Source organism: Mixophyes fleayi, chromosome 3, assembly GCF_038048845.1.
Source record: "Mixophyes fleayi isolate aMixFle1 chromosome 3, aMixFle1.hap1, whole genome shotgun sequence".
Lineage (NCBI taxonomy): Eukaryota > Metazoa > Chordata > Amphibia > Anura > Limnodynastidae > Mixophyes > Mixophyes fleayi.
The window spans coordinates 141,963,442-141,986,769 of NC_134404.1; the positions used below are offsets into that span (position 1 = coordinate 141,963,442).

The following is a 23,328-nucleotide window of genomic DNA, read 5'->3' on the forward strand; positions in this document are numbered from 1 at the left end:
CCCCTGTCACTCTTGAGGTAATGCTGCACCACCAAATTAATGGTGTGGGCAAAACATGGGACGTGCTGGAAATTGCCCATATTTAATGCCCGCACAATGTTACTGGCATTGTCTGACACCACAAATCCCCATGAGAGTCTAAGTGGGGTAAGCCACTGGGAGATAATTTCCCTCATTTTCTCTAATATGTTGTCAGCGTTGTGCCTCTTATTAAAGCCTGTAATGCACAATGTTGCCTGCCTTTGCATGAGCAGCCATTTTGTAGATGCTGCTACTGATGCAGCTGTTGCTGTTGCTGCGGAAGGGGATGCATCTACCCAGTGGGCTGTCACAGTCATATAGTCCTTCGTTTGCCCAGAACCACTTGTCCACATGTCCGTGGTTAAGTGGACAGTGGGTACAACCGCATTTTTAAGAGCACTGAGGACACTTGATCGTACTTCTCTGTACATTTTTGGTATCGCCTGCCTAGTGAAGTGGAATCTCGACGGGATTTGGTACCGGGGACACAATACCTCCATCAACCCTCTAAATCCCACTCCACTGATGGCGGACACCGGGCGCACGTCTAACACCAACATTGCAGTTACAGCCGCAGTTATACGCTTTGCAATAGGGTGACTACTATCGTATTTTGTGGTCATGGCAAACGACTGTTGGACGGTCAATTGTTTTGTGAAAGACTTAGCGGTCTTACGACTTCCCCTCTGGGAAGATGACCGACTAACAGCAGCAACAGCAGCAGTGGCAGTAGTAGGCGTACCGCTGCAGGATTCCTCGGATGAATCCCGTATTGAGGAGGACTCAGTCTGGCTGCTGACTTGGGCTGCAGGACTGAATCTGATGGAGATTGTGGAGGAAGTTGACGAGGAGGGTGTTGCTGGTGTGTATCCAACTGGACCACGGGATTTAGGTGTCCCTGTACCGATGAGGGTCCTAGCCCCAGTTCCTGAACTAACCACTGAACTATGAAGGTTATTCAGGTGACGTATAAGGGAGGATGTTCCTAGGTGGGCAAGATCCTTACCCCTGCTTATTTGAGCTTTACATAAGCTACATATGGCCATACATTGGTTGTATGGATTTGGATAAAAATAACTCCAGACCGAAGAGGTGCATTTTTTGGTCTTCTGACCAGGCATGACGATGGGCTTTTTCATCCCATGGACATCAGCTGTTTCCCCCCCTGGTGCCTCATTTACAATAACCACATCACCATCCTCATCATCAAGTTCCTCCACAGCGCCAGCTACATCATCAATAGCCTCCTCCCGAGCCACCTCGTCCCGTACAGTGATGGGAAGGTCAGGCTTGACAACCACCAACATCCTTGGACTCGCCTTGTGGATTTGTGATAATTTCTCTTTAGAAGGCAGAGTTCTTTGCTGTTTTGTTGCTGACAGCATAACTCTCTTCAATTTTTTGTAGGGGGGGGGAGGAGGAGGAGGGCTAAGATCCGTGGGTGAAGCTGAACCACTAGTCATGAACACGGGCCAGGGCCTAAGCCGTTCCTTGCCACTCCGTGTCGTAAATGGCATATTGGCAACTTTACGTTTCTCCTCAGATGATTTTAAGTTTCTCTTTTTGCTACTTTTTCTTAACTTGGGCTTTTTGGATTTTACATGCCCGGTACTACGAGATTGGGCATCGGGCTTGGAAGACGACGTTGATGGCATTTCATCGTCTATGTCATGACTAGTGGCAGCAGCTTCAGCATTAGGAGGAAGTGGGTCTTGATCTTTCCCTACTTTATCCTCCAAATTTTTGTTTTCCATTATATGTAGCACAAGAGAGCGTACCCCTTAGCCACACACACTCGGCAAAGCCTTTAAAAATTATATGTGGCACAGGAGAGTACCACTGGACTTATACAGCTGAATCAGTGAACTTTGTAATAGCAGTACCACTGGACTTATACTGCTGAATCAGTGAACTTTGTAATATATCAGTACCACTGGACTTATACTGCTGAATCAGTGAACTTTGTAATATAGCAGTACCACTGGACTTATACTGCTGAATCAGTGAACTTTGTAATATATCAGACTCAGAGCCTCGGTTTCAGTTTTGCAATTGGCGGGAATACCCGGATCTGTCTCGGATCCGGCTCGGATCGGCAACGTTCGGGTGGGCTCGGATTTCAGATATCCGAGCCTGCTCATCTCTAATCATAGAGGGACAGTGTTAATGAAAGTGGTGGTAGTTAGATAATTAAAAGTAATGGAATGATGAAAAACAGTAGGGAAAACAATAAAGTAATAAAAAAGGGGGGTGATGAATAATAGGGGTTGGAGGTAATGAATGGGTGGTGATAAGGGTGATGTTTATAAAGCCTGTGGGGAAGTAGAAGTTAGATTGTCATGGGACTAATACATTTGTGGTAGGGTGAAGGGATGTAATTAAAGGAGGGTGGTGGAGCTGTCAGCGAAAACAAGTTACAGTTATATTTGTACCAACCTAGCAAAGTCAAACAATGGGAAAAAAATAATTTATTTTGCATACTGTGGCCTAATACTGTGGCCTAATACACTGGCCACACCCCTACTGGCAGTCATATAGTCCTTTGTTTGCCCAGAACCACTTGTCCACATGTCCGTGGTTAAGTGGACAGTGGGTACAACCGCATTTTTAAGAGCACTGAGGACACTTGCTCGTACTTCTCTGTACATCTTTGGTATCGCCTGCCTAGTGAAGTGGAATCTCGACGGGATTTGGTACCGGGGACACAATACCTCCATCAACCCTCTAAATCCCACTCCACTGATGGCGGACACCGGGCGCACGTCTAACACCAACATAGCAGTTACAGCCGCAGTTATACGCTTTGCAATAGGGTGACTACTATCGTATTTTGTGGTCATGGCAAATGACTGTTGGACGGTTAATTGTTTTTTGAAAGACGTAGCGGTCTTACGACTTCCCCTCTGGGAAGATGACCGACTAACAGCAGCAACAGCAGCAGTGGCAGTTGTAGGCGTACCGCTGCAGGATTCCTCGGATGAATCCCGTATAGAATAGGACTCAGTCTGGCTGGTGACATGGCCTGCAGTTCTAAATCTGATGGAGATCGTGGAGGAAGTTGACGAGGAGGGTGTTGGTGGTGTGTATCCAACAGGACCAAGGGATTTAGGTGTCCCTGTACTGATGACGGTCCTAGGCCCAGTTCCTGAACTAACCACTGAACTATGAAGGTTATTCAGGTGACATATAAGGGAGGATGTCCCTAGGTGGGAAACATCCTTACCCCTGCTTATTTGAGCTTTACATTAGCTGTATATGGCCATACATTGGTTGTCCGGATTTGGATAAAAATAACTCCAGACCGAAGAGGTGCATTTTTTGGTCTTCTGACCAGGCATGACGATGGGCTTTCTCATCCCATGGACATCAGCTGTTTCCCCCCCTGGTGCCTCATTTACAATAACCACATCACCATCCTCATCATCAAGTTCCTCCACAGCGCCAGCTACATCAATAGCCTCCTCCCGGTGTACAACATTGACACCTTGATTATCCAAATCTGGATCTACACTGTGGGTGATCCTTCCAACATATGCAGAGGGTGTGCTGCAAATGCTGGATGGAGTCACCTCTTCCCGTACAGTGATGGGAAGGTCAGGCTTCACAACCACCAACATCCTTGGACTTGCCTTGGGGATTTGTGATTTCATCTGTTTAGAAGGCAGAGTTCTTTGCTGTTTTGTTGTTGTTGCTGACAGCATAACTCTCTTAAATTTTTTGTAGGGGGGAGGAGGAGGGCTTAGATCCTTGGGTGAAGCTGGACCACTAGTCATGAACACGGGCCAGGGCCTAAGCCGTTCCTTGCCACTACGTGTCGTAAAAGGCATATTGCCAACTTTACGTTTCTCCTCAGATGATTTTAAGTTTCTCTTTTTGCTACTTTTTGAGAACTTGGGCTTTTGGGATTTAACATGCCCTGTACTAGGCGATTGGGCATCAGGCTTGCCAGACGACGTTGATGGCATTTCATCGTCTATGTCATGACTAGTGGCAGCAGCTTCAGCATTAGGAGGAAGTGGGTCTTGATCTTTCCCTACTTTATCCTCCAAATTTTTGTTTTCCATTATATGTAGCACAAGAGAGCGTACCCCTTAGCCACACACACTTGGCAAAGCCTTTAAAAATTATATGTGGCACAGGAGAGTACCACTGGACTTATACAGCTGAATCAGTGAACTTTGTAATAGCAGTACCACTGGACTTATACTGCTGAATCAGTGAACTTTGTAATATATCAGTACCACTGGACTTATACTGCTGAATCAGTGAACTTTGTAATATAGCAGTACCACTGGACTTATACTGCTGAATCAGTGAACTTTGTAATATATCAGACTCAGAGCCTCGGTTTCAGTTTTGCAATTGGCGGGAATACCCGGATCTGTCTCGGATCCGGCTCGGATCGGCAACGTTCGGGTGGGCTCGGATTTCAGATATCCGAGCCCGCTCATCTCTAATCATAGAGGGACAGTGTTAATGAAAGGGGTGGTAGTTAGATAATTAAAAGTAATGGAATGATGAAAAACAGTAGGGAAAACAATAAAGTAATAAAAAAGGGGGGTGATGAATAATAGGGGTTGGAGGTAATGAATGGGTGGTGATAAGGGTGATGTTTATAAAGCCTGTGGGGAAGTAGAAGTTAGATTGTCATGGGACTAATACATTTGTGGTAGGGTGAAGGGATGTAATTAAAGGAGGGTGGTGGAGCTGTCAGCGAAAACAAGTTACAGTTATATTTGTACCAACCTAGCAAAGTCAAACAATGGGAAAAAAATATTTTATTTTGCATACTGTGGCCTAATACACTGGCCACACCCCTACTGGCAGCATATTGACCATCTTTTTTTTAACAACAGGAATGGGAAGAAGGTATAGGCATGTGCAGTCTCCAGCAACCTTACTAAACCATTGATACCAATTAAATTTGTTTAATTGTAATACATTTTATCGCAAATGTGATACTTCTTACTCCTCTACTTTGTATCTACCAGCATATATGACTTCATGGTACCTAGCTTCATCTTCATAAAATAAATGAGGCTAAGTGGGGTTTTATAAATGGAGATATGCCGGCAATTATGCTCAGGCTAGGTGGTGTCCATCTGGTCAAAGCCATATACGTATATGTGTTTTGTTTGTTTTGGGTTTTTGTTTACACTTGGACAGTACCTGGAGACTTTTATAAAATGTACCTATGGGGCGCACAAATATCTAGTTATACCTCTGAGTGGTAGGTATAAGAAATGATGCAGTTTCACTTTCCAGATGAGTGTTAAATCCACTTTTTCTGTACTGCTTTATCTTCAACTTAGAAACAGACATATATGAGGAACTGCTACATATATGCTAACTTTGGGCAGGGACATTTATACCTTTTTGTTTCATGCACTTGTATATTATTTGCATAATGAGCCCCTCAATCTTCAATTTACAATGCTACATAATTTGTTGCCACCTTATAAATAAACGGTAATAACAAATAAGAAAAGATAATGTATGTCTGGTTATAGACATAATGTTAAACATTTCCTTAATGCTCAGATAAGTGATAACATGAATTTAATTGTGGTTTATTATTCCAATACTAATTTTATCTGTGGGAACCATAGATGATGTCCAAACCCCAGTCATAATTAATGCTATTTCCTCAGCATATATAATAAAAGTAAAGAAAAATAAAAAACATATTTTATATATATATATATATATATATATATATATATATATATATATATATATATATATATTCTATAAGTAATTTGCATTTGCTGCATTCTTATATTCCATGATGTGTTCTTATTAACAATGCAAGATGCAAAGTCAATATGTTCTCAATCATGATAATTCTTCTTATGCAGGATATATTTTAACACAATTCTATATAAATTACATTCCCATGATTTATTCAGTTATCTTGTGTGGCTTCGGCACAAAACAGACAAAAGTACCTTAAGGCCTGCTCAGAAAGATTACATGATGGATACCGACATGTTTATCCTGTTCTCTGTCTATATTTTCTTATATGCTTACCATGACATTTCCTTGTTTTTTTAGCTAGTTATTGCTCCTCCAAGTGCCTAAAGCTTCACATTAAAGTTGTAAATTCTTCATACAAGCATGTCAATACCATGAGTCATATAAGATTATAATATTATGCTACATATATATCTATATATATATATATATATATATATATATATATATATATATACATATATATAGATTAGAGATGCTCACTGACCCCCGTGTTTTGGTTTTGCATCTGGTTTACCTTCGGGTTTTGGTTTTGGTCTTGTTCCTACTTGCCAACTCTCCAGGAATGTCCGGGAGACTCCCACATTTTGCGAGAGTCTCACGGACTCCCGGGAGAGTGTGGAAATCTCCCGGATCTGCCCACTTCACTGGGAAGTGCCCCACTTCCTAGTGATGTGGGCAGAATTAGGTCCCAAACTCCACGATTCAACGTTCGCGTCAATTGGCAGTGGGGGCGGGTCCAAACGGCACGAGGGGGCGGGCCCAAAATTATGGGCATTTTGGAGCCCCGCCCCCCATCATACCCACCTCCCCCGCGGGCTCTCGGAAACTAACATTTTAAAATTGATAGGTATGCTTTTGTTTAGCCATTTCTTAGAAAATTAAATTTTTTGAGCTAAAATCACATACTTTAGGTATTATTTTGTACCTACAGAAGTCTGCCTCTCAGGACACTCATGCACTCCCAGAACCTGTGCCGATATGTCCACTGCCCCTTATGCATCACCAGAAGGGAAACAGCACAGTGGGTTTTTTTGGGACTGCCCCACTGCACAGACACTGTTGGATGCCTTGGAACATGAACATAAGGACAGTGTGCCCAGAACTTGATTTCATACCATTCTGTATTTTATGGATTATTTCCTGGGACCCACATCATTGGGGCAATCCAGGAGGCCTGGAGCCTAATGAACTTAGGGGCGTATTCAATTGTGAGCGTTAACGCTGAAAAATGAGCGCTCAAAAAATATAACCGTTTATACGGTAATATTGCGTGCGAAGAGCGTTAATACGGTATTTTACTCGCGGAATTTCAGCTCGCAGCTCAGGGAGCTGCGAGCTGAAATTCCGCGAGTAATTACCGTATTAATGCTAAGATTTTTCGAGCGCTCGTTTGTTAGCGTTAACGCTAACAATTGAATACGCCCCTAAGGACGCTATTTGGCTTGCCAGGAATCGCCTCATCTTGAAAAGGGAGAAGATGACCATCCAGGACTGTCGCAGGCTGATCCACAGCCTACTAAGAGGCTATAACACCATTGACAGTCCTGATTAAGAGGAACATGATTAATTTTCTCACTCCCTCTTCTCCTTCTCCCCCTTTGTGTCTGTTTATTCAGTGTAACACTGTTGAATTTGCCTGCAAATTCTACAGACAAGCCTGCTTGTCTTCCTCTTCATCATTGACTGTTAGCAATGGAGCACTCGTCTTGTATATTAGACCCTACACTTATTAGTGCAAATGAAGAAAAAAAGCCTGCAAAGACTTGTAGATTAATAAAAATGACCAAAGCAGCTCTTCTATAAGGGTGTATCTATTAGACCCTACACTTATTAGTTCAAATTCAGAAAAATACAGTTTAATCACTGCTAGGCCCTCCCTAAACAAGCTAACAATGGGCTTGTTAGAGTAATGGCAGTGCCAGGAAAGATTAACAGTGCAAGATGGAATTGTCCTTGGGCCCTCCCATCCACCCATATGTTGGATCTTACAAAGGACATGCACACTTTAACAAACCAAGCACTTCAGCGACAAGGGCTGCCACTTTTGTGGCTGAAGTGCTTGGTTTGTTTGGGCCCCCACTAAACCAGCTATCAATGCCCTAAAGGCATGTTAGACCAACAGTGCTGTGAAATGAATTCTACACTGTCAAGATGTTGTCGTCATCATCTTCAGCATCATCCTCACTCTCATCAGTGTGCACATCATCATCACAGACTATTAATTCATCTCCGCTGGAATCCGCCATTAGAGAAGTGACAGTACTTGGATGTATTTGCTGGTAATATACTGGATGAAATAGCATTGGGAAATGTATTAACATGTATCAATATAAATGTTATTGTATCAAAATGTATCACAGACTCAGATTGTGTAATATTGCAGATACAATGTGTGAAATGTCTTATTTTTTCACGCAAGTGTGAAGTGTCATTCCTTGATGTTGTATTGTAACCCTTTGTTTAGTGTATCCAGCCAAATAGCTAATTGAGTCAAGCCATTCCATTGTATAATCAAGGTAACAGAGATGGTATGTCTAACAGTTAAAGCATCCACTGATTGACCCCTGCCGAAATGGGGAAGATTGAGACATTTGACCCTACTCCCTGTGTATACAGCCAAGAATATAAGGAGGGTAGATTGTCAAGAGAGCTATTAGAGCTTGGAGGATCCTGGTGTACAAGACATCAGCGAAAATGACTCTGGGCAGGCATTGTTGTTCCGCTGAATCTCTAAGGAATATTTCCAGAACTTTGCCCCAAAGCAGCCTGAATTCATAATGGCATAGATTTAACAAAGGGAGGAGGGTCTTACCCAATCTCGGTAGGTGTACATAATAAAATGGTCACTGAGTATGTATATTTCCATGTAAAATTTTTTTTCATTTATGATATTTCCCAAATAGGTCATCTATATATTTAAGTGAGTAGCAATGGGCACATATTATTAGAATTTATACATAATCGGCCAATTATACATTGGGACAGTTAGGATGCGCTGAGTGCACTAAAGGTTTTTTCAGGGGTGTTGGTAACTAGCTTTGCACTTTGTGACTAGCACATATCAAACTTAAAAATACAGTATAGCAGATATATAACATATGTGCAAATATGTTATTTAAATATCCTTAAAAGTAAGTTTCTACTGATTAATATATGATGTTTGTCAAAGTGTCTAACCTTAAATTTCCAGTCACTTTACATCTTGTTACTGCTTGACAGTAACTATTCCTTAAATTCTGGTAACGCTTACAACTAATTATATTTTATTTCCTGAACTCTTAAAGCAAGCTGCCACCACCAGACTCTAAACACAGCTTTAGGCTTTGTTTACCCTTCAATAATAAATCCCAAATTTCTGGAATGTATTAGAATTAGGAAATAGCACTGGATCTAGCTTGTCATTTGAATATACAAACACAACTTAATTCAATAAATATTTCAGTTGATTTTACAAAATGCTAACAATAGAGACATGATAGGAATGAGAAAACAGTATCAAATAATATGGAGAAAATCAAAATCCCTTTCTACTTACATAGGAGTAGCTAAAGAAAATTTCTCCTTGAGGACTCATTTGAGGATGTTTTAATCTCTTAACCTATCTACTATTAAATGACAACATTACATAGAGTATAACCTTTAATGCTGTGATGTATTTGTGCCGAAGAAAGACATACCCAAGGTGTGGAAGTGCTATAAATACTGTCTCAAAATGTAATAATTGCCTTACATTTTATTAGGCATTTGTGATTACAAATTTGTGGCATCACTGAAGGTGTCAGACTAATAGGTATTAAAGGTTGTTTAATATAGTATCCTGTGTGGCAAGGCACAGGTCATAGTTTCACAGTGCAGATATTTAGTATATATGCTCATGACCAATACCAAAAAACTCTGATATTAATAATTGATCAATATCCATACGTTGAAAGATACAGTATCTGTCCTGTCTTCAGCTCCTGCTAGTGTTGGGTGCCTAGTTTATAAATATATCTTGTAACATAAATAATAATAATATTATTATTATTATTATTATTATTATTATTAATAACAACAATGTATTAATCATGTCAGTTAGCATTTTAATATTGATTGAGGTACTGAATATATTAAAATAATTTCAACCACAACTAATGCAATATTTCAGTGAAAAGAGACATATATAAGATGGTTTAGAGCAGCAATTAAAAAAAAATGAAAATATTATTATATAATATTTAGTTATTAAATTTAATTTTACCCTTTGCTTTGGTCTTTGGTATGAACTATATTATTAGCTTATGAACCCCACCAACTGCAATATTTAAGAGAATAAAGATGTTTAAACGTCTAAATTAAACTGAAAGACAAATAACTAGCATTGTTTTGTTTTAACAGCCATTGATACATACAGTATGCATCAGTCATCGTCAGCATTGTCCTTTTCACCTCGAGCACATACATAGTTTAAAGTTGTAGGCATTTATAAATGTTACATTTCAGAGGGTTGTAGCTCTTTGGCTTCTTCACCCTCATTTAATTGCTGCATATTCTGTAGCTTAATGATTAGGAGTATAATTGGTATACAATCACTAATACCACATATCCCTGCTAACCAAATAATTTGCTACATAAAATGAAAATGATTTAAACAATTTACATATGTCCTCAATCATTTGCATTATCCTTTTTAAACTGTAAATATACAACTACACTTTATTACATATCCAAAAACAAAAGAGTGGGGAGCTTTTTGCCCAGGAGTGTAATTGGGTGCTTGTAACAGATCTCACTGATGAGTGGCTTTATCTAATGAGCGTTCAATTGGACAAGGCCCAGATTGTGTATTGTGCAACTGTGTAATAATGTATACTTTACAAATAATGATATGATTCCAGTAATAACAAGATATACACTACATTTTAAAAAAAACATCATGTTGAGGCCTAATATACCTTATTATAGGACAATGGTGGCTAACCTGTGGCTCTTTGAACTTTTAAATTTGGTTCCTGGCCAAAAGGAGATTGCATCATGGTGCTCTGGGCATCAGCAGGGACACATTGGGCCCCAGTCAGCTGCTCCCAATTTGACTGAAGTTAAGATTGACTGGGAGCAGCTGGCACCTCCTCTATACAATGCAGAGAGGTCACACTGAAACAACTAAAAATCAGGGGAGGGGTGTGTGTAGTGTGTTCCCCCAATAGGGTTGGCTGATGGGCATGTAAGGGGCATATGGTGAGGTTTGATGGCATGTGGGACAGTCTGATAAGCAAGTAAGGGGCATTTGGAGAGATCTTATGGCATGTGAGGAGATCTGATGGCATATTGGGCGGCTGATAGGCACATAAGGGGCATGTGGGTAAACTGATGGCATGCAGGGAGGTCTGATAGGTATGTAAGTGGCATACTAAGAGCTCTGAGGGTCATGTTGGGCATTTATGATCTTCACTAAAATAATATATGACCCTAAGAAACGCCACAATGAAATAAAAAATATTAAAAAATAGTTAATTTCACTGTGATGAAAAACAAACGTTACCTAGTCATAGTTTAACTCAAAAGTTTCATAGATCATTTGTATTTTACAATTTCTACAATAGATGTTGAAACTGTCTACTGTAACTCATTTGCATATTAAATATTCTCAAGGGGTGTGGTATGCATAAACAGAGGAATGAGAGGTAAATAGCTAAGAAAAATATCACAATATTGGTTATGTTTATGTGCCATGGAATATATTAAGTAATTAGAAGGTATATAACTTGTTTTTGTGAATAAATTGTCTCGGGAACCTCATCAGCATTTCCATTTAATTACTGCTTTTTCCTCCTGCATTTCAACTCTATATAATTCTATTTTCAAAAACTCAAACACCATTAAAATATTAACTCGATTGACACCTCTATTCAACCTTAATTAAGCGCTGTCACTGTTGTAATATTCCTGTACAATGCCCCAGTGCTTTGTGATCGATTTAGATTATGGAGTTCTCTGCATGGAGCTTGTATATTAACTCCAAATCATGGTCTTACTTTTGGTGGTCTCCTTTTCTTCTACTGCTAGAAGACATACTGTATACTTAATTGGCATTTGCCTAAAGTTCCCTTTGTGTGTGTGTGTGTGTGTGTGTGTGTGTGTCTGCTGTATAGAAGTTATATTAATGTGCATTAAATTCTCTGATTGCACAGTGCTGAGAAATATTGTGAAGCTATGAAAAAAAGGATGATAATAATAGTAATAATATTAATAACACTAAAAAGAGACAGGAAGGATACTATTAATAGGTATGGCAAACAATTGATATTTTATGATTGGGGCTAAAGCTTGAGATGGAACATTTCTGGCTGAATTGATATCTTATGAAAGCTGACAAGGAAATGCAAATTACAGCTAAAGCACCGTTAATCTATTACTGCTTCATATTCAGCAATAAGTCTTTGGCACAAAAAAAGCTTTCTGGAATGTCATCAAAACCTTCCAACATAAATCCAATTACTCATCCTCCCTCTAGTCACTTGTAACATGCTTCTTGTAGTGCTGACAAACAGAACATCCACATTCTGTAATAAAGAAAACTATTTCACTTTTTTTGAGAGAATATTTAGATCTCTACATTATCGTAGAATCATGTTTATTGTATTATGCTTCATAATAACACTATTTTTTTATAACATGGTAAGTATATTGTGTGTTTTGAGAACCAAAAGATAGTTTTGTTGTTTAGAACATTTTTTAAGATGTGCCTACCAAGGTTGCAGCAATATAATGCAATATAAATTTGCTAGTATAAAAAACAGCACATAAAAGATTATTGCTAGAGGTAAGAATATTTCATATAATATAGTAAGAACTTTCAGAGAAAGTTCTCAAACCTCTCTAAAATTCTTTGTTGAAGTGAAACAAGGAGACACAAAATGGTCACACTAAATGTAATGAGGCCACAACATTCATTATTACAATAATCTCATTTCACAAAAGGAAATCTCATTTCTCTACTACTCAACTAAAACTATGCCCATCCGGTGAATCCGCACTTTGCAAGGAACAACCTCACTTCTGCCATCTGCCTGTGCACATTTTTTTTTACTCCATAAATTTCATGTTGCTCTGCAATCTCATGTATCTTGGTGAAAATCTTTGTGCAGGAGCACAGCAGGTCCACAGCTGATTTTACACTATGCAGTTGATATTATGAACTTTGTAGGTTTTTCTGATCTGTAATCCTCTTAATAAAATGCCATATAAACTAAATTAATGTAAAACAAAGAGTTAATACAGATAATGCATGTTCAACCTAGTCTGGAGCCCTGTTGCCCTAATATCGGAATACCCCTAGTGAAGTGGAGACCTGTGGATTATGTAGCCCTAGTCGCCAACCCTGATTAGTTGGGGATGTTTAAATAATTGATTTATAGCCTAGTGTAATGGATTCAAACTTTTCCCATCTGATTATAGGGCTTGATCCTAAAACACACTCCTGCATATACATGTCACTGTGGGATGTACAACCTGTGCAGGGTCAGCACACACATTAGGAATAAACATACATTAGCATTGGATGGTCAGGCAGGGTTACATATTGAAGCTTCATACCATGATTTTGTAATGGTACAAAAAATAATAATAAAATGATTCTTCTGTTTGCACATACACATAATTTAAATTAAATTAAAATGATGAACTTACCTGAAATCAAACCCTGCTCTTTTCCCATTGTCTGGTATGCCAGGATCTGGGCACATGTCAGTAGCTGTTGGCACACCACCTTGACTTACTAGAATAAAGTCCGAAAAATATATATTGTTTAATATATGTTTTCTGTATGTAGTAAATGATTATAAAACAATTGCAAAGTAATGCTTCTATATTATTATTATCTTTATTTATACAGCACCACCTTATTTTGCATCTCTGTAGACAGTATATTTATCATTCATATCAGTCCCTGCCCCATTGGAGCATACATACACACACATACTGCCATTATAATCAATTTTAGCCAGCAGCTACTAAGCTCATCATTACATTGACTGTAGGTGAAACTAGAACACCCACACAAAATTACACTCCACTCAGGAAACAAACTCAAGACCCCAGAGCTGTGAGGCTGCAGTTTGTGTTAAAACAATAATACTTGATATAACTAATGACTGGGAATAGTGGCTGTGTTATAAAAGGAGGTAATAGACATACCAAAGTTAATGTCGCCATTCAAGGAGTAGTTAACAGGTAGTCAAAATCCTATCCAAAAGAATAAGATCTCGCATAAAACAATTTGAATTCAGCTGCAGATTCATGGTCCCATTTTCATATAATAATCACTAGTGAAAAATGGTTGTGCAATAAATAAACATATTGGAAGGGTGCAGTGGAGTGGAAGGTTTAACAAAATGCAGAATCTTTGATACAAGAGTAGTGTACCCGCAGCTTGCTTAGCAGTGTAACCACATTAGCTGCGTTAACACAGGATGGTGGGTCCACCGTTACGCCACCCTGCTCCCAACCGCTGCACATGGGATCCCCACCACAATCACGGATGTGACAAGCCCTAACACCAAGCGCCTATAATCAACTCCTATATGTCTCTAACAATATTCAATTATTTTTTAAGTTAAGAAGCCCCAGTCCACATATCCAGAAATCACACTTTCACTTTCTTGAAAAAGAATAGAGGGAGTCAATCTGCCACCAATTCACTACCAGTGACAGGTGACCAGCCACATTGCACCAGGACTTTATTGGCCACAATGTCAAACACTGATCATTGAGAATCCATGCACATGGAATCAAATCTTTAGTACTATACCAGATTTAGTTCTACACCCAATCCAATAAGTTCCAAAAACTTTACACTAATCAAAGCCTATTGGTGGTGGGCTTAACACAAAATTTCCCACTTATAACCTTTCACTTTAATGGAAAAAGTGTCTCCCTAAGCAGGGCCGGATTTACCGCTAGGCAACCTAGGCACCTGCCTAGGGCCTAGCGGCTCTCGGGGGCCCAGTTGGGGAGGACAGGAGCAATTTTAATTTTTTTTTAAAAAAAAATCGGCTCCTCCCCCGACTCGCGGCACTTCTCCCCCGCGACTCGTGCGGGGGGGGGGGGGGGGTTGGGTGCCGCGAGTTGGGGGAGGGGCCACACGGGGCTAGTGTGGTGGCTGGTCTCCTCCCTCCCTGTCATGCAATTAGCTATCAAGACTGATAAATGTTTAAGGTAAAGGAGACCAGAAAGTGGTCTGGTACATATCTCTGGTAGATGCAAATTGATGCTTCAAGACTATAACCCGTCGAGAAACAAAATTGTCAATATATAGGGCTTTGTTTACACTGTGGAGGAGTCACGGAATAACTAAAAACAGGGAAACTTCAACATATAAGTGAATTGGTCTATTTTCCAAAATGTTATATATTGATCCTTTCAGTTTAGATTTTCTTCCAAGTCGTGTTTTGCCTTTCTGGATTGTGGGGCTTTTGGCTATTGTGTGGCCTGCTCTGTGTCACATGGGACGTGCACCACATGACAGGTGCCGTCCCATGTGTGATGGGGATGAAGACTCCAGTTCACAGCTCCTAGATGGAAAAAGGTATGTTGGGGAGGGGGAGGGTAGTATATTAATTGTGTGTGTGTGTGTGTGTGAGGGGCCACTGTGTCCATGTATTATGTGTGTGTGAGGGGCCACTGTCTGCGTGTATTATGTGTGTGTGAGGGGTCACTGCGTGTATTATGTGTGTGTGAGGGTCCACTGTGTGCGTGTATCATGTGTGTGTGAGGGGCCACTGCGTGCGTGTATTATGTGTGTGTGAGGGGCCACTGCGGGCGTGTATTGTGTATTGTGTGTGTGTGTGAGGGGCCACTGCGTGCGTGTATTGTGTGTGTGTGTGTGTGTGTGAGGGGCCACTGTGTGTGCGTGTATTATGTGTGTGGGAGGGGCCACTGTGTGTGCGTGTATTATGTGTGTGTGAAGGGCCACTGCGTGCGTGTATTATGTGTGTGTGAGGGGCCACTGTGTGTGTGAAGGGGGGGCCCAAACCAATATCTTGCCTAGGGCCCCATGAGGTGTAAATCCGGCTCTGTCCCTAAGTAGTAAGATAATTGAGAAACAATGCTGCATTAATGGCAACTCTGTGTAATACCCCCCTTTGATATGAGCTCCATTCATTTAATCTCCAATTCTTCTAGGTTTTATAGATATCTTAACACACTTTGACCTTTAGCAGTGCCTAGTTGTGAGACATTTCTTATGTAAATCCAGTCTTGATGGTCGTGAAAAAACAATAGCATGAGTAGTAGAGATTGGATTAAAAGTAGACGGTATAAATTAAAGAATAAAGTTTATATTTATTGCACCACACAGGCTTAAAAGGCTCCTGCAAGTAGATGCATTATTTGTTTATTAAAACTAAACACATTAACACAGGGCACATTGTTGAGCTCTCTTTAAAGTTCATCATGAGTGCTGACTGTGTTCTATGATTATTCTTGGACTACGTCTGGAAATCTATTTAGCAAATTTTATTTTACACCATAATGAGAAAGGAAGAAACAGAAGCTGTGTGGGAATCAGTTCATTTGTTCACAGTATTGAAACATTTCACAAAATATTATTGCATTTCCTTAAATACATTTTTATATAAAATCATAGTGAAGCTTACAGCAATCTTCTTTTACTTTCTGAAATATTATAACTTAATCTATCTAGGCCAATATGCTTTCATTACAATTTCTTATATCTGTATTATAAAGATTTTCTTTGAACATTGTAAGATGAAATCGGTGTCATTTTGCCAATTTCGTGGATTGGAGTCATCATATTTAAGACGATCCCTACTTTAAACTATAATTTGCATGAAAGACCCATTCCCCAAAAAGCCACGTAGGCTGTGTTAGTCAGTGTCTATGTATTTAGCCAGTGTGTATTTGTTCTAAGTGTGGATCTGTTACATGTGTACAGACAATCTCATATAGCATACAGTCATGGCCCAAAATTTTGAGAATGACACAAATATTATTTTTCTCAAAATCTGCTGCCTCAGTTTTTATGATGGCAATTTGCATATACTCCAGAATGACATGAAGCGTGATCAGATGAATTGCAATTAAGTTCAAAGTCCCTCTTTGCCATGACAATAAACTTTATCCCAAAAACAACATATCCACTGCATTTCATCAGGTCAGTGATTCTCTCGTTGAAACAGATGAGAGTGTTGTCGTGGACAAGGCTGGAGATCACTCTGTCATGCTGATTGAGTTAGAATAACAGATTGGGAGCTTTAAAAGGAGGGTGGTGCTTTAAATCATTGTTCTTCCTCTGTTAACCATGGTTTTCTGCAAGGAAACATGTGCAGTCATCATTGCTTTGCACAAAAAGGGCTTCACAGGCAAGGATATTGCTGCTAGTAAGATTGCACCTATATCAACCATTTATCGCATCATCAAGAACTTAAAGGAGTGAGTTTCAATAGTTGTAAAGAAGGCTTCAGGACGCCCAAGAACGTCCAGCGAGCAAAAGGACCGTCTCTTTAAGTTGATTCAGCTGTGGGATCGGGGCACCACCAGTGCAGAGCTTGCTCAGGAATGGCAGCGAGCAGATGTGAGTGCATCTGCATGCACAGTGAGGCGAAGACTTTTGGAGGATGGCCTGGTGTCAAGAAGGTCAGCAAAAACAGGAAAAACATCAGGGACAGACTGATATTCTGCAAAAGGTACAGAGATTTACCTGCTGAGGACTGGGGTAAAGTAATTTTCTCTAATGAATCCCCTTTCAGACTGTTTGGGGCATCTGGAGAAACACTTGTCCGGGGAAGGAAGGGTGAATGCTACCATCAGTCCTGTGTCATGCCAGGAGTAAAGCATTCTGAGACCATTCATGTGTGGGAGATGCTACTCAGCCAAGGGAATGGGCTCACTCACAATTTTGCCTAAGAACACAGACATGAGTAAAGAATGGTACCAAAACATCCTCCAAGAGCAACATCTCCCAACCATCCAAGAACAGTTTGGTGACAAACATTGCCTTTTCCAGCATGATGGGGCACCTTGCCATAAGATAAAAGTGATAACTATGTGGCTCGGGATCAAAACATCGAAATTTTGGATCCATAGTCAAGAAACTCCCCAGACCTTAATCCCATTAAGAACTTGCAGTCAATCATCAATAGGTGGGTGGACAAACACAAACCCACAAACTCTTACAAACTCCAAGCTCATTGATTAAGCAAGAATGGGCGGTCAGTGTGTGGTCCAGAAGTTGATTGACAGCATTCCAGGGCGAATTGCAAAGGTCATCAAAAAGAAGTGTCAACACTGCAAATATCGACTTGTCGATAAAAATCTTGGACGCTTATGAAATGCTTGTAATTTTACTTCAGTATACCATAGGAACATCTGACAAAAAGGTCTAAAAACAGAAAACTTTGTAAAAACCAATACTTGTGTCATTCTTAAAAATTTTGGGCATGACTGTAGTAAGAGTTACAAAAAGTGTAGAAAAATGTTCTAATATCTTCATCATCTGTTTCATTTACATGTAAATATTCCACACCACTCTTGCACCAGCTATCTTTAAAGGGATCAGATGTGCAATTTTGTCTATTAGATATATTGTATGCCTACCTTCTAACTATTTTGTTGTTTAATAATTACTATATTTGTAGTGTGTGATTACTAGGTGTTAATTAAAGAAAGTGATCACATGCCACTGTGACCCTGTGTAACGCTTCGGTCCCGCAAGTAGTACCTGTTCCGTTACTCGCATGTCATTGGTTTGGAAACTGCCATGTTCCAGCGTCAGACAAACTTCATAAATTTCATTCAGCTATACTCAGTTGAGCACAGGTGCAAATCCATTGCACTTCTGGACCTCCCTCCTTTTCTCATTGGCTGAGCATTCCTTGAGCACTATTTAAACCTCCTGGATTCACCAGTCTGATGCCTGTTCTTCAAGCTCATTTCCTGTAGCCTGTGGTTCTGGTTCCTGTGCTCCTTGTGGATCTTCTGCTATTCCAGCCTGCTATCAGTTCGTGGCCTGTGTTGAACCATCGCTGCTCCAGTACTCTTCTACCATCTCCAGTGTACTTCATCGTGACAGCTCCGGTTCTCTCATCACTACCACTCAGAGCCGCTACTACTATTGTAACTCATCAGCTGTTACCATGGGTTACCTCCACTACTTCAGTCTGCTCTCAGTCTCCTGCTGTATTGAACTATTGCTGTTCCAGAACTATTATACCACCTCTCCTGTACTTCATTGTGACAGCCCCAGTTCTCTGACCGCTACCACTGTGGACCACAACTGCCTCGGTGACTCATCGCCTGATTCCTTAGTTATCTCCACTTCCTCGTGTGGTCTGCACAACTCCAGTGCTGTACTCCAGCTGTTCCAGTAACTCTACCTATCACCCTTGTGACTGCCTCTGTTTCTCCTGGTTGCACCACAAGACATCTACTCTCCTTGTGCCTCATCTATAGCTGCCCGTGTCACCTGGCTCCTCCACACCGTTCTGCTGTACACCCAGTCACAGGATCGCGACCTGCAGGTTTGGTGCAGCAAAGTCCATACCTCCTTGCGGGGGTTCCTGGCGAAATCCACCGGCCTGCTAGACTTTGCGCCTGTGGGTGGGCTAATCAATGTCCAGCAGAGCCTAGGGATCAATTTCTTATAAGCCAACTGTGACACTCTGCTTAACTAGCAGGCAGAGGCTGTATTAGCCTAGGTAGGCTTTGATAGCCCATGTCTATGCATTTAGCCAGTGTGCATTTGTTGAAAGTGTGGATTTGTTAAAAGTGTATAGACAAATTTATATAGCATAGTAAGAGTTACACAAGAGTTAAACAAGTGGAGAATACAAAGGGATCATTCTACCTGGAAACACAGCTATATAAAGACAGCGTTCAACAATCATTTGTGAGCCCTGTTATCCTCCGCCTCATGAACCTGCCTTGTGCACTGCCTAGACTCTCTGTTCAAATATATCTCAATTTTGATTCTTACAGCTTCAGTTTTGTTATGACATGTTGGTCTCATTTATGCAGTTGCTTTTATTCTCACCTTCAAACCACACTTGCTGCTCCATTTACCCTGACTCTCTATCTGGCTCACAGCTCGCCTTTTCCCAGTGATCATACTCAGCCTTCTCAGTGTACCTTACATTTTGTATAAAGTTTATAGGCCCTCTCATTTCTGCCAGATGTGAAATCTGTGTTTTACTCATCCATCCCTCATCTCTACTGACCTAACTATTCCCCGTTCCCTTGCTTATCCCATTATCTCTTTTCTTCCACTTTTTTCTCCTGTTAACTCTGCGTCTCTCCCTTCACTCACTTTTTTCTTCATCACTGTCACCTCAACTCACTCCTAACCTGTCATGGTTGTTCTTTCTGTCATACTTGCAATTGTCTACATCATGCTTATCTCTAGTTTTATTACTATTTACTCTTCTCTTCTGTCCTCTTTCCAATCCCTTTATTTCCCCTGTCCAAAATTCTAATATTCTCCCCTCATCCTTCCTGTACTCCTCCCTATCCTTCTACTCTCTTCTCTGCTCCTCTGCCCCTTATTTGATTCACTGCCGATCCCCCATCTTAATGTGGTGCCCCAAAATATGAGTACCCTGGGGTGTATCTATATGTTTTTAATTTGTTAATTTAATTTGTTAATTGTTAAAAGTGTTTATAAAGATTTAAAATATATATATATATATTTTCTTTAGGGAGAAGTGACAGTTGGGAGTGGTTGGTGGTTGCCGGGAGTAACAGGAAGGAGGAGTGTGTGGCATAGCAACAAATCTACTAACTTTGGTAATAACTGTGAACTCCCAGAAGGCAGTGGGGAGAGGAAAGTTCTAGACTTCTGAGGGAGAGAGATCCCTGTGTCTGCATAGACTCAGAGAGAAAAATAGGGACAGAATGAAAATCGGACAAAGTGATATTTAAACAGATTAAAAGTGAAGTAAGTGTAAGAAGAGAAGAAGATAAGAAGTGAGCCAAAGAGAGGTGTGAGTAAAAAGGAAAGTACTAAAAACAAATAAGCAGTATAGAGATCTGTGACATCACACTAAACAGACTGAGCTATGTACTGAGAACAGTGTGAGAGGAGAGAAAATAAAGAGACTGTATAATAAAAAAGATCATCAGTTTATTTGGCGTGAAAAAGTAATTTATGGGCCCCAACCACGTGCACCACTTCTACAAAATTCCTGTGCACAGTTCAACCCAGGACTGAGTGTAAAATATAGTAACGTTACCAGGGATAATATTGGTGCACCAAATGTTTTAGATGATGTTAATGTTATGTGATTTACCTGAAAATTGATTTATTGTTATTATATGTTAAATGCTATTGTGCTCTATGTTGATCAAATTAATATTTTGTCATTACCATTGAGTTGAAGGGGTCAGTGGCGCGGTTGCTTACCAAAATTATCTTTACCGCATTATTAATAAACCCAAGTTATTTGACCAATCCTTGTCCCTTTCATTGAAGTATTTATCTCCTGACCACCGGATGTCCAAATAAAAAAGAACCTGACTCGTGTCTCGAGGACAAGGTAGGGGAAGGAACTCCCATCAGTACTCGACCACCACATTTCCCTCTCTGCTCCCATTTGCCCCTCATACCCTTTCCCTCTAGTTTCTTTCGCTGCTCTTCTCTCTGCATCCTTCTGTTTCAACCTACCCCCTCCCTATTCTCACTTCTGGAAAATCTATTCCCTCACATCACTCCTCCCTTCTCCTACATGGCCCTCTCCCATCCATACCCCACCAAATTAACCCCACTTCCATTCCAACCTGATGCTCCCATTCCCCCTGGTCCCAGCCTGCTGACGGGGTCAATTTCTACTTCTGTTTCTCGTCCAATTCCAACCCTCTCTCCCCGTCACACCATTTGCTCAAAATCATACACTTTTTTGCAGTCCTGAAACCCCAACAGCTTCATCCAAATCTCTCCTCTTCTCTCTCTTCCTTTATCTTGTGGTCTCTGGAATGCCAGGTAAGTCTGTAACAAATTGACCTCTATCCATGATTTCTTTATGTCTAGATCCTTCAACCTGCTTGCCATCACTGAAACCAGGCTATCCCCTGAGGACACTGCATCTCCAACTGCTCTCACTTTGGCGGCTTGTCCTGCTCCCATACACCCAGAACTGGTGACCGGCAAGGTGGTGGAGTTGGTATACTTCTTTCCCCCTGTTGCTCTTTCAGGGTTCTTCCCCCCTCAACACCCTCTCTCTTTCTCCTCCTTTGATGTACACTTCTAATGCCTCTTCCACTCAGTCAACCTCTGTGTTGCCACTATGGACCGTCCTCCTGGTCCCGTCACTCAATTCCTTGATCAATTCACCATCCAGCTTGATGACTTTCTCTCCTCTGACCTTCCCTCCCTCATCTTGGGGGACTGTAATATCCCCAAAGATAATCCATCAGACCCTGCTGCTTCCAAACTTATCTCCCTCTCCTCCTCACTTGGACTCTCACAAAGGACCTCCTTTTCATCCCATCGCAGTGGCCACTCCCTTGATCTGTGTAGTGATCATAGAGGAATTACAGTTATAAGGATAACCTATAACATAACTGATTTGAAAAAATGCCTAATTCATAACTACAATGTAAATATGGTATATCAAATGTATCCATTGATAAATTGAGCTACTAAAGTGTAAAATGTTAAGTCAGAGAGTCTGTTTTGTGTTTATTCGGTGGCTCTGCGCATCCCGGTGTTAGAAAATAGCAGTGTCACTTGTGTCAGCTTCATGGGGTGAGATATATCCTGGCCTAGGATGGAGTTTTGACACCTGAATAGGCTTTTAGAAATCCCTCAGCATGTTGTCTTGCACAAGAAGACCAGGCTATATTTTATATAAACAAATATAATTCAGTTTTCAAGTATGCCACTTAAAATCAATAAAAGGTGTGATCAACCACATATTCAGTACTCAATAGCATAATGTAGGGCAGGTCATATGTCAAATTAGGCATTCTGCTACACAGAGAAGTTGAGGAAATAAGTATAAGTTCAACTTATACCGTGTACCAAGGCATGTTTGGTATCAAAAGATGGGTAAATTCATAGGGGATGTATTAGTAATAAAATTGGGTCTGTGTGACACGCCACAAGAAAAAAATTAGGTCACATAGTAGAATTGGGTGCTAAATCAGGCAATATGCAAATCGTGGTTGTAAACAGTATCACAGAGCACAGCCCCTGGAGGTATGGAAAAGGTGTGAAAGTATATTTAAAAAGATGAGAAAAGCTACAAGAAATTGTCAGTCTTTTGGGAAATTAATCTTCATTGATAAACTGTTCATCTTCAAGCCAATTTCTCTTGGCTCAGAATATACCACTTATCTGTAAATTATACTCTTAATTTAATCCCTTTATTTTAAACTGTTTTGCTTGTGTATATATGTCAATTGTTTATTAATTGTTTTTTATTAACCTGTAAGCATTGTAATTTTTGTATATTAAATCTAAATATTTGAAGTCCTTATTGGTCTAAATGAATTCCCTGCCTGTCTAGAAGAGATAGACTTCTTGACCATGCTAAACCTTTGTTGAAATTGAATAGGTAG

General features: G+C 40.4%; 1 protein-coding gene across 1 annotated transcript in view; it reads right to left on the minus strand.

The window, feature by feature from the left end:
• CSMD1 (CUB and Sushi multiple domains 1) overlaps positions 1-23,328 on the minus strand; it is a 1,526,452-nt gene that overhangs the window by 545,023 nt on the left and 958,101 nt on the right. The window contains exon 8 of the mRNA XM_075202483.1: positions 13,447-13,534. Coding sequence (XP_075058584.1) covers positions 13,447-13,534 — 88 coding nt within the window. The remainder of the gene's footprint in view (positions 1-13,446; positions 13,535-23,328) is intronic.